This window comes from Anomaloglossus baeobatrachus, chromosome 4, assembly GCF_048569485.1.
Source record: "Anomaloglossus baeobatrachus isolate aAnoBae1 chromosome 4, aAnoBae1.hap1, whole genome shotgun sequence".
Classification (NCBI taxonomy): domain Eukaryota; kingdom Metazoa; phylum Chordata; class Amphibia; order Anura; family Aromobatidae; genus Anomaloglossus; species Anomaloglossus baeobatrachus.
This window is the reverse complement of record NC_134356.1, coordinates 455,725,613-455,739,643: the sequence shown is the minus strand read 5'-3', so window position 1 is coordinate 455,739,643 and position 14,031 is coordinate 455,725,613. Positions and strand designations below refer to the sequence as shown.

At 45.0% G+C, this 14,031-nt stretch overlaps 1 protein-coding gene across 1 annotated transcript in view; it reads left to right on the top strand.

Annotated features, from left to right (window-relative positions):
* The first annotated feature begins 1,131 nt into the window (after positions 1 to 1,131).
* Positions 1,132 to 14,031, top strand: part of RBPMS2 (RNA binding protein, mRNA processing factor 2) — a 48,714-nt gene continuing 35,814 nt past the window's right edge. The window contains exon 1 of the mRNA XM_075342687.1: positions 1,132 to 1,481. Coding sequence (XP_075198802.1) covers positions 1,431 to 1,481 — 51 coding nt within the window. The 5' untranslated portion in view covers positions 1,132 to 1,430. The remainder of the gene's footprint in view (positions 1,482 to 14,031) is intronic.

Here is a 14,031-nt window from a genome sequence, read left to right as displayed (position 1 = left end):
CACCATAGACAGAGTGGGAGCTGCATCCAAAACGCACGGAATAATTGACATGCTGCTTTTATGAACGCATGGATTTAGGTCAAAATTTTAGCACCCAAATCGCTGCGTTCATAAAAGCACTGTGCTCACGTGTCATGCACAATCTTCATAGATTGTGCAGGGGACGCAGGACGCATGCATTTGTTCTGCAGTGCAATACGCAGTGTAAATGCATGTGAGTACGCAACGTGCGCATGAACCCTCTCTGAATCCAGAGCACCTTACGTGTGGTCGACGCCTCGCCATAGATCTTACTCTAGTCCCTGCTGGAGTAGGATTTGTGATGTAGCGCACGCTGATGCTCATGACATTGATGAGCGGTGGTCGCCATACCCTCGTCCCTCCTCAGCACCTCACACTGCCAACCAAGCAGAAAATGTCGCAGAAACACCAAAAATCATAAACATTTAGCACTGCCTCGAGGCGCGACAACATTTTGCGACTTTTTAAAGCTTTGCTGAATCGGGCCCATTGCTGTTAACAAAGGGAACTGTGTTTGGTCTTATACATTTGATGTATAAAAAACATGGATGGTATATATGTGACAAATGGACAAAAGGATGGATTGCATACGGGTGACCATATAGATAAAAACGGCCATTTTGCCTGAACGTTTTCTTTTTCTGCGCTTGTGTGAATGACGCCTCAGAGAAACAAAAGGACATGCAGGATTCATAGGTGTATAATCTCCTCATGCTCCACAGTCACCCGTGTACACTTCTGTGGAGACCACTACACTGTTTTGTGAGGCCACGGTCCTGTCACTCGTGTTTTCTCCCTCACCGTACACCATGACTGACCCCTCCTGTGACATCAGCTGCCCTCTCCTCATAAAGCCCAGCAACTTTCTCCCCTTCTTCCCCAACATTACTGCAAGTTTATCAAAAGTTACAGTAAAGTTTGTACTTTCTCTTTTTTTTGTAAAGGAAAAAAAAAAATCCCACAGCAGCCCAGAGGGTGATGATCGGGACAGGATTGGCTGTTCCCTCATGGAGGAGGACAAGCAGCTGATCCCACTCTGTGCATCACTGGGCTCAGCCCTCCTCCCTCCCAGGCTGAGGAACTTTAATTGATGAACCTCCATGCTCGTCCTGCAGCTCACTCCCCCTCCTTAATGAAGCTCTCAGGAAGGGCTGCTATAAAGGGCGCCCACCCGCCGCACTTCTCCTGCACTCTCCACCTCAGCACAGACACCTCCACCGCAGACATACCTGGCACTGGGCACCTACACACCACATGAAAGTTGGGCACAACTTCTCCCGACTGAAGCCGCTGACACCACAAGTTGTGCAGCACAGGGGCAACAAGGGGGCACATTCTTTAGTATAGCAGGGACCCCACCATCAGCAACCGTGGACTCTGCAGAGGAATCAGCTGTCGGTCTGTACGCCATGAGTACCCTGAAGGCGGACACTGAGCACAACAACAATCTGGAGGAAGAGGTGAGTGCTGCCACCTCCATGGCTGCGCCCATTGTAAAGCCTGTCTCCTTCCAGCTGCCTTTCATCTTTTCTTTCATGACTTTCTCAGTTCTGACTCCTTGGATCTTTTAGCAACTTAAGTTTTCTTGTAAATTAGTTGCTCAGCTGCATTTCCCACAGCTGAATGCCTACATACAGCGCCATATAGCTGGGGAATAGCTCACTTGCAGTCCCATGTAAAACTACTTTTCTAAGCTTACTCATGAGTTTTCTGTGAATTCCTTACTCCCTTCTAAGATGTTGTGCAGACACTGAGGATTAATTCTGTGTAAACTGTATCTCGCCTCTGGTTTCTCCCTAATGTCACTGTTATATTGATGTCCTTACAGCAGGCCTATGCTGTCACTGGTGAGGTAAGCCATGCCTCTGGATGAGCCGTACCGTGTATTTGATGGCTCATTCTGATGGTGGTGGCTGGATATTATTATTATTATTATTATTTATATATATATATATATATATATATATATATATATATATATATATATATATTATTGGGAGTGGGTGTCTTATATCAAAGTGAATTCTCCCAAAATAATTGAATCTCAATTTGTTCCACAACCCAAAAATATTTACTGTATTTATACATGTATTACAAATGTACTGTGTTCATATAAAACGATTACAGTACACTAATACAAAATACTGTACTGTAGGTAACATAACACAAACTTAAACTGCACGTTATCTTACAATAGAATTGTTGGTGTGCGGGAGATGCAATACTGGCTCCACAAATGCAAATTGATAGACATGCTATATAGTATATACTGTACAATGGTATAGTGTGTGTTACAGTACAGAACGTTGCCTCCAGAGTGGGTCAGTGTGGTGACAGGACAGAACTGAAAGTGTACACTGAGTATTTGCTCTTATTGCAAATCATAGCTCTTAGACCAAGTTACCAATTTCTAGAAAGCTTTGCTTATCTTGCAAAATGCTCTCAAATCAAGTTACTCTTAATCTAGTGTAACAAATTCTTCTTGCATGAAATAAACCAATGCTTCTGGTATCAAAGCCATATAATTAAAAAGAAAACATGTAAATGGCTTCTGAGCATTGTGTAGAGATTTATATATTCCTTTAGAAACGTCTACTTTGTGCAAACTCATGGGTCAGTGGGGGATAAAAATAGATGGCAAGTTTTGATCCATGATTCTAACCAAAAGTGGACATGTTCAAAGAAAAACAATTATGGAAACACCACTAAGCCATTTGGTGTCCATTTTTTACTGATATCAGTATATTATCTGATTAAGGAGGAGTATCTGGTTGCAGAATCTTATGTACCAAATCTGAATCTTCTAGGAGGAACTTGTTTTTTTTTTTTTTTTTTTTTTTTTACATCACCTTTTGGTCTGTGGATCTGGTCTGAATCGGACATGTCCTACTTTAGTACCAACCACTTATCTGAACAGCCCCATAGATCATAATGGGTACAAATTTTATCCATGGAATACTGTTAGGGCTCGTATTTGGACAAATGAGATATAACTGGATTTTGGCTTAACCTGAATATCAATAGTGGCAGCTGAACCTGTCCACCTATTTACATTTTCTTGTTTAAGTGTTAAATATTATGAAAAGGATGTGTAATATTTATATTTCTCTACTTTCCGGCACTTCTGTAATACGTCATATAAACCATGACGTTGTTTGCCGATACAGATGCATGTAACATAAATATAAGATTATGGATTGGACTATTCTTGGTAGTGACGTCTAAATGCATGGACAATGTCTTCCACTGTGACAAATGGGGCTTTAGGGCAATTACGCACTTTGCGTTCTCCTACTTGCAGTTCTAAACGCATGTTTTGCGCTTAATTGATTTGACCAAAGTTGCCTTTTCCAGAACTTTAGCGTTGAAAACTCATGCGTATTTACCGCTTTTTTGATGCGTTTTCAGCGCTTCTTACCTGCTTTATCTGCATTTTGACAGATGCGTTTTGAACATCAAGACACTGCTAAATAAAGTTTAAGCAGTCAAACATAGAAAAAAACGGGACAAATCTATATTAATGGAAAAATAATAAATAGATATATTTCATAAAATTATAGCGGTAATATACATTTTATCACTAAAAAAAATAAATGCATATTTTTCTTAAATTAAATTGTCGGATTATGTGTGTAAAGGGACATATGAAATCATTATTTTGATGTCCAAAAAGCATGCATTTTGGAAGTCCAAAACGCATGTTTTCTGCACTGAAAAAGCAGGTAAAATGCAGGAATTTGAAGGAATCTTGGTTTTTGCCATTTCTGACTTCAATATTAGCAAAATGCGCCTAAAATGGCAAAAACAATTGACATGCTGCTTCTTTGAGCGCATGGTTTTTGCCACAAAATATGCAAATTAAGCGTTTTAAAACGCAAAGTGCGGTCTGAAAATCAACAGTTTCCATTGACTTTGCTGGAAAATCAAAACTGATGCATTTAGGCAGAAAAAAGGTGTTTCTCAAAAGGACCAAAAAATCAGTGGAAACGCAAAGTGCGTGCTTGCCCTTAATTTGGAAACTTTATTGCATTAGTTTGGGGAGGGATAAAGGGCTCAGATCTGACCTGTTTTGCCTATATTGGGGGCATAAACTTAATTCTTGCGTGCACAGCATCCAAACATGGTATTTTAATTCTCACCACTTGTTTGTCAACTTCATGACGTCATTCTGATCACATCAGCAGGCATTTTACCCCATATGTGCAGTATTTGCTGTTTTAAAAAAAACTTGTGAAATGCAAATTATTCAAATTTATGGGGGGGGGGGGAGGGGAATTGAGAATTGACATGGCGAACCAAAACAGCTTCACATCTGAAGGGAAAATAAGCAGCACGAGACTACAGAATCCTCATTCATGTTGCCGATTCTGTGAATTGCAGTATTTTGGTGTTGAAATTTCTGCTGCAAATTTAGTGTGAACATGTTTTTTGGCAGGGTTTTTTTTTTTTTGTTTTGGTTTTTATTTTTACATTTTCAAGAAATCCAAAATTGATGGATCTGTGATTCCAATTAACTTTGCCAACATAGATCTCAATTGGATCACAATGGAAATTCATATGCTGCGGGCCTCTGGTGTTGGATAATTCTTGAATTGTGTATTGGAAACGTGTTTATTGAAGATGTAAATCTCCTTCCTCCTTGTAATATCAACAATTGAGGTGTTCAGCCATTTAGAATAAACAGTCCCAACAACCAGACCTACCAATGTTTGAGCTGTCGCTATAAACAATTGTTTCTGTAAACCCTCAGTGGCTCATCACTGGAGGTGGACCAAGTATTTGCTGTAATGGTATGTAACATTTTATTACAGAACATATACAGTACATACCTACTCTTTACAACTTAAGATGAGTTATTTAAACAATGTATAGCTTATGCCCCTACATGGTGCACTTAATAAAAAAAAGCCCCTTAGGCTATGTGCGCACACTGCGTCTTTTTGACGCTGCGTTTTTGTGTGTTTTTGTCCGCTAAAAACGCACAAACGCACCTGCATCGAAAAAACGCATCAAAAAACGCATGCGTTTTTGGCTGCATTTTGCTGCGTTTTTGATCTCTGCGTTTTTCAAATGCATTGCATGGGCAGAAAACGCAGGAAAGAACTGACATGTCCATTTTTTTTTTTTTATTTTTTTTTTAACTCAAAAACGCAGGTAAAAACAGATGTGTGTGGACAGCAAAAATGAAAACTCATAGACTTTGCTGGGGAAGCAAAGTCCTGCAGTTTTGAGGGCAAAAACGCACCCGAAAAACGCGCAAAAACGCCACGAAAAACACAGTGCGCACATAGCCTTAGAAGCGTGAGATGGATACGTAGACTTTTTTTTTTCCCATTTGTATTGATTGTAATTGTCAAACTAAAGCTTTTTCAAGTAGAAACTAGATTTGACCTTTCTCTAAATCACCTCCCACCCTGCTTGAAAAACATTGCAATACAGTTCAATTTATACTAATGTAGGTCTTGCTTCCTCACAGGGGTCAATATGAAATGTTCTTTAATGGGGTTTTCCCATGAACAAGGTCCATTTTAATCTATAAACCTCAAAATAATTTACAGTTTTATGTTTAAAAAGTTCCTCTACGGAGAATGAAATAAAGTATGTCGCTGGTGTGCATTATGTAATGGGTGTGTCTGACTGTACAGGGACATGGCCTGATCATACTTGAGAAAGGAAGGTGATCCAGCTCAACTGGGGCAAGGTCCGGCATGTACAGATAACACTCTGGCAGTGCAAGGGTCCAATAGAAGAGGAGAAAATCCAGCTTCCGCCTTTCAGGCTTAACAAAGAATGCAGGCAGCGTTTGAAACGCATAGCCTTATGCCATATATGGGTTCCCTATTTTTGTCCTTGTCACATTAATTTTGACATCCTTCAATAAAATTTTGCAATAGTTTTCCTAAAACTCCAGAAGCTTTTTTTTTTTTTTTTTCTTCTATCTGATCATACTTCCCTGCGCAGGAGATGAAGGAAGCCAGAGTGTAAAGAAATAGTATGGGATCATAGCTAGTTCTTATTGTGAGGTAACATTTAACCCGATGTGTACTCTGGCTAGGAGTGCAGGGAGCTAACGCTAAGCGGTGTGTGCTGGTAACCAAGGTAAATATTGGGTTGGTTACCCAATATTTACCTTAGTTACCAAGCGCAGCACCGCTTCCACACGTCGCTGGGGGCTGGTCACTGGTTGCTGGTGAGATCTGCCTGTTTGACAGCTCACCAGCAACCCGTGTAGCGACGCTCCAGCGATCCCTGCCAGGTCAGGTTGCTGGAGGGATCGTTGGAGCGTTGCTTAGTGTGACGGTACCTTAAGCATGTTAATACACCCCTGTCCACCAACAGAAGGGGCTAGGCACCACCTGTAATTAAACAAAGCCATGTACCAAAACAGTAGAACCTAAAAGCCAAAGTTCATTCTCCTGATGAAGGCAGCTTGAGTGGTGCAACGCGTCGGGATTATACACTTTCACTCATTATCCTGTCATTTGGGCTCTGGTAATTTTTTTTTTTTTTTTTTTTTTTTTTTTTGAGGCTCTGGCTTCAGGCATCCACTTTTTTGGCTACCCAGCCTTCTCTATGCACTCCCCTTACTAGCCACAGGCCTAGCCTTGCTAAGACATCCTCACTTGCTTTATTTTATCCAGTTACAGGGCCATATGGCAATTTAATTATATATGGGATGCGTGATACAGGTTTATAATTTACCTCATGTGGTGACCTGCATACATTAGTTTTATACTGCTATTCCCATGTGGTATTCCATAGTTTATGGATTTGATCAATTGTGATGGAGTGGTTTGTTTTTTTTTGTTTTTTTTTTTAAGTGATAAAAAAAAAAAAAATGTGTCTGTTTGGCACTTTGCTATAAAATTCAGATATGTTTTGCACAATTAAGGTACGCCTTGGACATTATTGACTAATCACAAAGCCTGGTGCCTTACATGTACTTGTTTGTTTTTTCTGAGAATACACCCCTGTAACGAGGTGCTGGGGGCGCCTCAGGAGTCGCTGCGAGGGCCGCTTCATGTATCAGGCTAACCCCCGGCCCAGCCGTCATTATTGGGACAGGGGAATGTTTTGTGGGGCAGAGTGTGGATGGCAGGAGCACGCTGGCAGACTCAGGAAAACTCCGCAGACAGGCATCAGCTGAACCATTTTTTTTACACATATCTTCTAAACAGTCTCAGTACACAAATCTTGCAGTGTCAAATCACAATTCCTGCCGGGGAAAACTGTTCCTGTTTTCTCTGTTCAGGGGCCTTGCTCGGCTACTCTTGTTTCCTTCACCTAAGCTCACACTCCGGTTACTGCAGAATTGACCCACACACTTCTGCTTCGCCAGCTAAGCCTCTTCGGGTCCCACCTGTACACTGCTGGTTCCCGATCCGGACACTCTCCTTTTTCTCTCTCTCTGGCTAACTGCCACAATCGACCCCACACTCTGCCCCCGTTGCTCCTTCTCCCCCGTCCCAGCAGAAACTGACTTCTTCCTACAGCAACCTCTCACCCTCCCCCTAGACTGTCCGGCTCCTCCTCTCTCCTGTACTGTTCCTATGGGGACAGCCGTCCCACCCTGACATCTAGGGAGGGGAAACCTGTTAAAGATGTTAATGTTAATTGTGTTTTACAGTGTTAACTACCCCAGCGTGGGGTATCTTCAGGGGGGGAAAACTGCGCCTCCATGTAAGGGGTCCGTCCACCCCTTACACCCCTGTGGACATACTAACACGCTGTTCAATTCAGCATCACTAGCAGTGCTGTGTATCTCTGTTCACGTTTCTGAATGCAAGGCACTTTCAGTCATACGCAGTAGACTTCTGAAATCGGGATGCGTACACCCAGCTTTCATACTGCACGTGACTGGAAGAGCCCGAAATTCAGAAGCGCAGTCACAGCAAACAGGTACATGTGTCACTGATGGTGATGCTGAATTGAACAACATATTGTTGCACCCCCTGTGGGCGTACTGCCATGCTAAGACTTGACTTGTCAGTGGATATAACACCCTTGAGTAGCCCCACACTCATTAACATCAGATAAAAGATCTTTAGAAATACGTTTCCTAAAGGTCTTTATGCTACTAGATGCAGGGATTAGTAGTATGCACCCATAACTGCTCATTGCTCTGGGTGCATTTTGGACCTGACAGATTCACTTTCATAAAATTCTGTGCTGGCAAACAGGTGCTTGGTACATCATGGTGGGACAAATTAAGTACACTTTCTCATCTGCCCTTTCCCTCAATCAGTTTTAAAAAAAAAAAAAAAAATAATTTATTTTTTTTTGTGACAGCTCTTGTTTCATGGAGACAGATGGAAAACAAGCAGGTGAGAAGGTGTAGTTAAAGGATCTGTCCCACTAAGATGCACAAGTGCCTGTACTTGGTTTGAACAGGCATTTTGTGTTGACATCACTTCTAGTAACTTCTATGATGGAGGGAAGAGGAGGAACTCAGTAGCAGGGATTTGCAAGCACAAATGTATAACAAGATCTGGGTCTCCCATACATCAAAACTAGGGGTTCTTGACCTTGTTAAGCATACACTGGAGATCAAAATTAAAGAACAATGTATGCTCGCTTGCTTTTATTTAGAAATAACATAATCTGCATTGATCAATATCTGAAGGTTTTTGTTGTTTTTTTTGTAAGGGTTATACCCAGTGGCGTAACTAGAGTTTGATGGGCCCCGGTGCAAAGTTCAGATTTGGGGGCCCCCCTCCACATACACCGACACTTGGGGTACGGGATAATGACACTGACACTCGGAGTACAGGATAATGATGCTAACACTTGGCTCTTACCCTCAGCACCCAGATTTCCCATGATCTGAAATCACTCAGTACCCAGCTTTCCTATGTTCTGATATCCATCTTGTCCTCGCCACCCAGCTTCCCCATACTCTGCTATACATCATTCCCTCAGCACCCAGCTTTCCCATATCAGAGCATGGGGAAAGCTGGGTGCTGAGAAATGATGTATAGCAGAGCATGGGAAAGCTGGGTGCTGAGGGAAAGACTTTTTCCCTCAGCACAAAATGTTCCCATCCTCTGCTTGTATCTTTGTCCCCCCTTGTATATAGTTCTCCAAATACTATAATGGCCCCCACATTGCCTTCCAAATAGTATAAAGGGTCCCACATTACCCTTTATATATTAGAATACACTTCCATAGTCCTCCATGTATTATAATGCATTTCCCATAGTTCTCCATGTATTATAATTCACCCCATAGTACTTAATATATAATACTGCACCACATAGTCCTCCATATATTATAATGCAGCCCTATAGTCCTCCATGTATAAAGTAGCCCTCCAATTATTATAATGAATTTCTCATAGTTCTCCATATATTATACTACACCATAGTCCCCAATGTCTTATAATGCACCCCCATAGTCCATGTATAAGGTAGCCTCCATAGTCCTCCATATATTATATTATAATGTAGCCCCCATAGTCCTATATGTATTATAATGCAACCCCATAAAACTTCATATTGCATTATGCAATCCTCCATGCATAATGCACCCCTATATTCCATGTATAAGGTGTCCTTCATTTTGTATTATGCAGCCCCCCCAGACCTCCATATATAATAATGCAGCCAGCCTCCCCAGGCCTCCGTGTACAATGCAGCCAGCCTCCCCAGGCCTCCGTGTACAATGCAGCCAGCCTCCCCAGGCCTCCATATATAATGCAGCCAGCCTCCCCAGGCCTCCGTGTACAATGCAGCCAGCCTCCCCAGGCCTCCGTGTACAATGCAGCCAGCCTCCCCAGGCCTCCGTGTACAATGCAGCCAGCCTCCCCAGGCCTCCGTGTGCAATGCAGCCAGCCTCCCCAGGCCTCCGTGTGCAATGCAGCCAGCCTCCCCAGGCCTCCGTGTGCAATGCAGCCAGCCTCTCCAGGCCTCCGTGTGCAATGCAGCCAGCCTCTCCAGGCCTCCGTGTGCAATGCAGCCAGCCTCTCCAGGCCTCCGTGTGCAATGCAGCCAGCCTCTCCAGGCCTCCGTGTGCAATGCAGCCAGCCTCTCCAGGCCTCCGTGTGCAATGCAGCCAGCCTCTCCAGGCCTCCGTGTGCAATGCAGCCAGCCTCTCCAGGCCTCCGTGTGCAATGCAGCCAGCCTCTCCAGGCCTCCGTGTGCAATGCAGCCAGCCTCTCCAGGCCTCCGTGTGCAATGCAGCCAGCCTCTCCAGGCCTCCGTGTGCAATGCAGCCAGCCTCTCCAGGCCTCCGTGTGCAATGCAGCCAGCCTCTCCAGGCCTCCGTGTGCAATGCAGCCAGCCTCTCCAGGCCTCCGTGTGCAATGCAGCCAGCCTCTCCAGGCCTCCGTGTGCAATGCAGCCAGCCTCTCCAGGCCTCCGTGTGCAATGCAGCCAGCCTCTCCAGGCCTCCGTGTGCAATGCAGCCAGCCTCTCCAGGCCTCCGTGTGCAATGCAGCCAGCCTCTCCAGGCCTCCGTGTGCAATGCAGCCAGCCTCTCCAGGCCTCCGTGTGCAATGCAGCCAGCCTCTCCAGGCCTGCCTTCCAAAGCCTCGGGCCACCGTTTACTCACTTATATTAAAAAAAGTACTCGCCTTCTCTCTTCCTTCCACCGCTGCTGTCCTCCCCGCTGCTCGTTCTCCCGGTGCTGCGGTCGGCGTCCTCCCGTCCTCAGTCCTGCGCTTTGTGCACTCAGCACAGCAGTCGCTCGGGAGTGACGTCACCGCACAGGGGGGAATGGTGATGCATAGTGCGGCACCGGCCGCGCTATGCTTTATCACTACTGTGCGCGGTGACGGGAGACACCGCCGCTGCTGACACCAGGCAGGGGGTGTCTGCGGCGGCAGCGGGTAAAATAGTGGCCGCATGGTCTGACAGATCAGCGCAGCTCCTCTCACGCTGACAGGAGCTGGCTGCTGATCTGCCTGGCGGCTGCCGGGCCCCTACCCTCCCGGGCCCGGTCGCGATCGTGACCGCTGCGACCACAGTAGTTACACCACTGGTTATACCATGCTGCTAGAAGTGTTACAAAAAATTAAAGGTTTTATGTTAAACTTTGTATTTTTGCCAAAAATGTAGAGATCATAATTAGAGAACAATGACTGTTAGGTTCAGCAAATACATAAACAAAAAAGTGAGCCAGCATTGACTAAGTACCGTATGTTTATATGCACTATGCTTTTCTTCAGTTACAGGAGGGTAAACGTCCATATTTCTCTTTGGTTTAGCTTCAGAAAATGTAGTGATTAGAGTTGAGCGAGGTTCGCCAATTTCATGTTCGAGTGATTTTTGGGGGTGCTCGAGATCGAACGCGAACTTTATGCTTAAAGCTCGAGTTACGTTCGATAACAGGTCGATCAGCAAAAAGCCTAGCTATTTACTAGCTGGCTTTTCACTAATAGTGTGAGTCACTCTGTGATTCACACTATTATCTAATTTCAGCGTATAGTGTGCGGGGGCGGCGTGTTTAGATCAGTGCTGCTGGGATAATGGCGATCGCCATTTCCCCCCCCCTCCTCAAGCGCACGTGCAGTGGGGCGGGCCAATCCCAGACACAGCTAAGTGGCCACTTTGGCCAAACAAGCAAGGGCATGTGTCATAGGCTCTCCATGTCACATGTCCTTGCATTATAAATACGGGCATTTTTTTTTTCTCACGACGGCATTATCTGCTTTCTGCGTGTAGGTGACAGTCACCGCTCACGCAGCTCCTGGCGCCGCTCCGGCTGTATACGCTACACACAGCGCTCTACAGATTAGGGACAGAAGTTTTTCAGTCCTTCTCAGGGCTCATTTTCTCAGGCTCAGCGCCATAGGTGAGTCAGGTCCGTGGAAACGCTGTATACAGCTTCAGATAACAGCGTCTGTGTACCTAAGCTCAGGGAATTCCTTGCTGCATTTCACCATTAGGAGGGATAGAAAGTGAGGCTTCCTTTCCTGGCCACTGTACACACCTGCCCACTTTTGCCATGCTATTTTTATAGCAAACAGTGCTGAATAGAAGTGGCATCCAAACAGTGGCTGCTCTAATTTTGTCCCACTGGTGCCAAGCATTTTCCAGCACCTCTGCATTCAACCCTCATGCACATTTTGCTATGCTATTTTTATAGCAAACGGTGCTAAAAATTAGTGGCATCCAAACAGTGGCTGCTATACTCCATTGTTGTCCTACTGGTGCCAAGAAAGTCCCACCACCTCTGCTTTCTACCCTCCTGCACATTTTGCTACGCTACTTTTATAGCAAACAGTGCTGCCAGTTTTAGGGCCATAGTTGCATTGTCAGGGATGGTCAGTGTTGGTTCTTCAGCTGTCAATAAAGCTAGACCACCTCTGAAATCTACACTACCTCTCAATTTTTGCTACCACATTGTAAGTGACTAATCTTGTCGCTAACAAAATGAGTGACAAAAGGACAGATGCTGGTGAAAAGGGGAACAGGCGTGTTGGAAAAGGAAAAAAAGTTTGTGTCCGTGGGGAAGGTGACAAAGCTACGTTAACATCTGCTGCAGATGAGCTATCTTCCAGCAAAAGTAAGATGTCTACTATCCGTGGACAATCCATTGTACTTCCTTTTTTACAGACCCGAACTCTAAGGGTAGATGATGCACAAAAAAAACCATGCTTGCATGGATCTCAAATGCTCAAAGTGCCCTCTCCTCCACCTCAACTACCACATAAAAGTCCTCTGAGTTGTCATCCCAATCACAATTGCTTTCTCTCAACTATCAAGTCTCCACTCGCCCTGCACAGTATGGTGTACCAGAGATGGCTGAGTCTGCCGAGCTGTTCAGTCACACTATAGCCTGTGAATCAGAGGTCTGCTCCCAAGCGACAGTGAGTACAGACCAGGAAATGGTCTGCAGTGATGCCCAGAACCTTTGTGACTCAGATTCAGGCCCCGATGACCAACTTTCTGAGCATAATGTAGACCATCATTCCCAAACTGTAACACCTGTTGGAGACAATGAGGAACATACTGATGATGATGAGATGCAGATACCAGATTGGGATGACAACTTAATGTTTGGTTAGGGCAGGAAGAGGCTAGGTCTGAGGGCGAGGGAAGTGCAAACAAAACTCTTGATGATTACGTTCTAGATCCCACTTACTGTCAACCCACAGTCAGGCGGTGGAGGAGGATGCAACTGACGACGTTACCTTGTGCCTTCCTGGACAGTCGGAGTACTGGTAGCACGTCTACAACTGCATCCTCAGCCACCACTCTGCCTCTGAGCACAAGTCGTGGTGGCTCTGCAGGTCGCATGTCCTCTAAGCCTTGCCTGGTCCTTTTTTGACCTAGCAAAGGATCTCCCAAATCATGTGATCTGTAAAATTTGTTGTGAATCTATAAGTAGAGGCAAAAAGCTCACCAGTTTAACAAATTCTTCCATGAATACCAAGCATAATTCCCAGTGGGAAGCTCACTGTGCTGCAATGCAGCCTAGCGTAGTGGGCCAACCACCGCCTGCCCCTTCCAGTGCATCCGCGCGCTCTTCATCTTCTATTACTGGGGGGGACAGCTGTCACACCTGGTTTTCCCACACACACCTTCCACCACTGTAACCGCAACAGGCAGTTTGCTTGTTAGGTCGTCAGTTGGTTTGGAAGGGGAAACAAGTGCGTGTACAGCTGACATCGATAGCACCAACGTTGGATGAAGGCAACATGTCTACGACTGCACTTTCCTCACAAACCTGCATTTTTCCAGGGACACCCTACTAAACCCCGTCTACACACAGCAGCCAGATCTGTCCCTCAGATAGGGACAAATAAAAGGCCATTTCCTGCGACCCATGACAAAGCTAAGAGGTTGACTTTATCCCTCTGTAAGCTCTTGGCTACCGAAATGCTGCCTTTTCGCCTGGTGGACACACAGGATTTTCGAGACCTTATGTCTGTCGCAGTGCCCCAGTACCAGATGCCCAGTCGCCACTACTTCTCCAAGAAAGGTATGCCTGCGCTACACCAGCATGTCGCACACAACATCACCGCTTCTTTGACAAACTTGTGTGTGAGCGGGTGCATTTCACCACCGA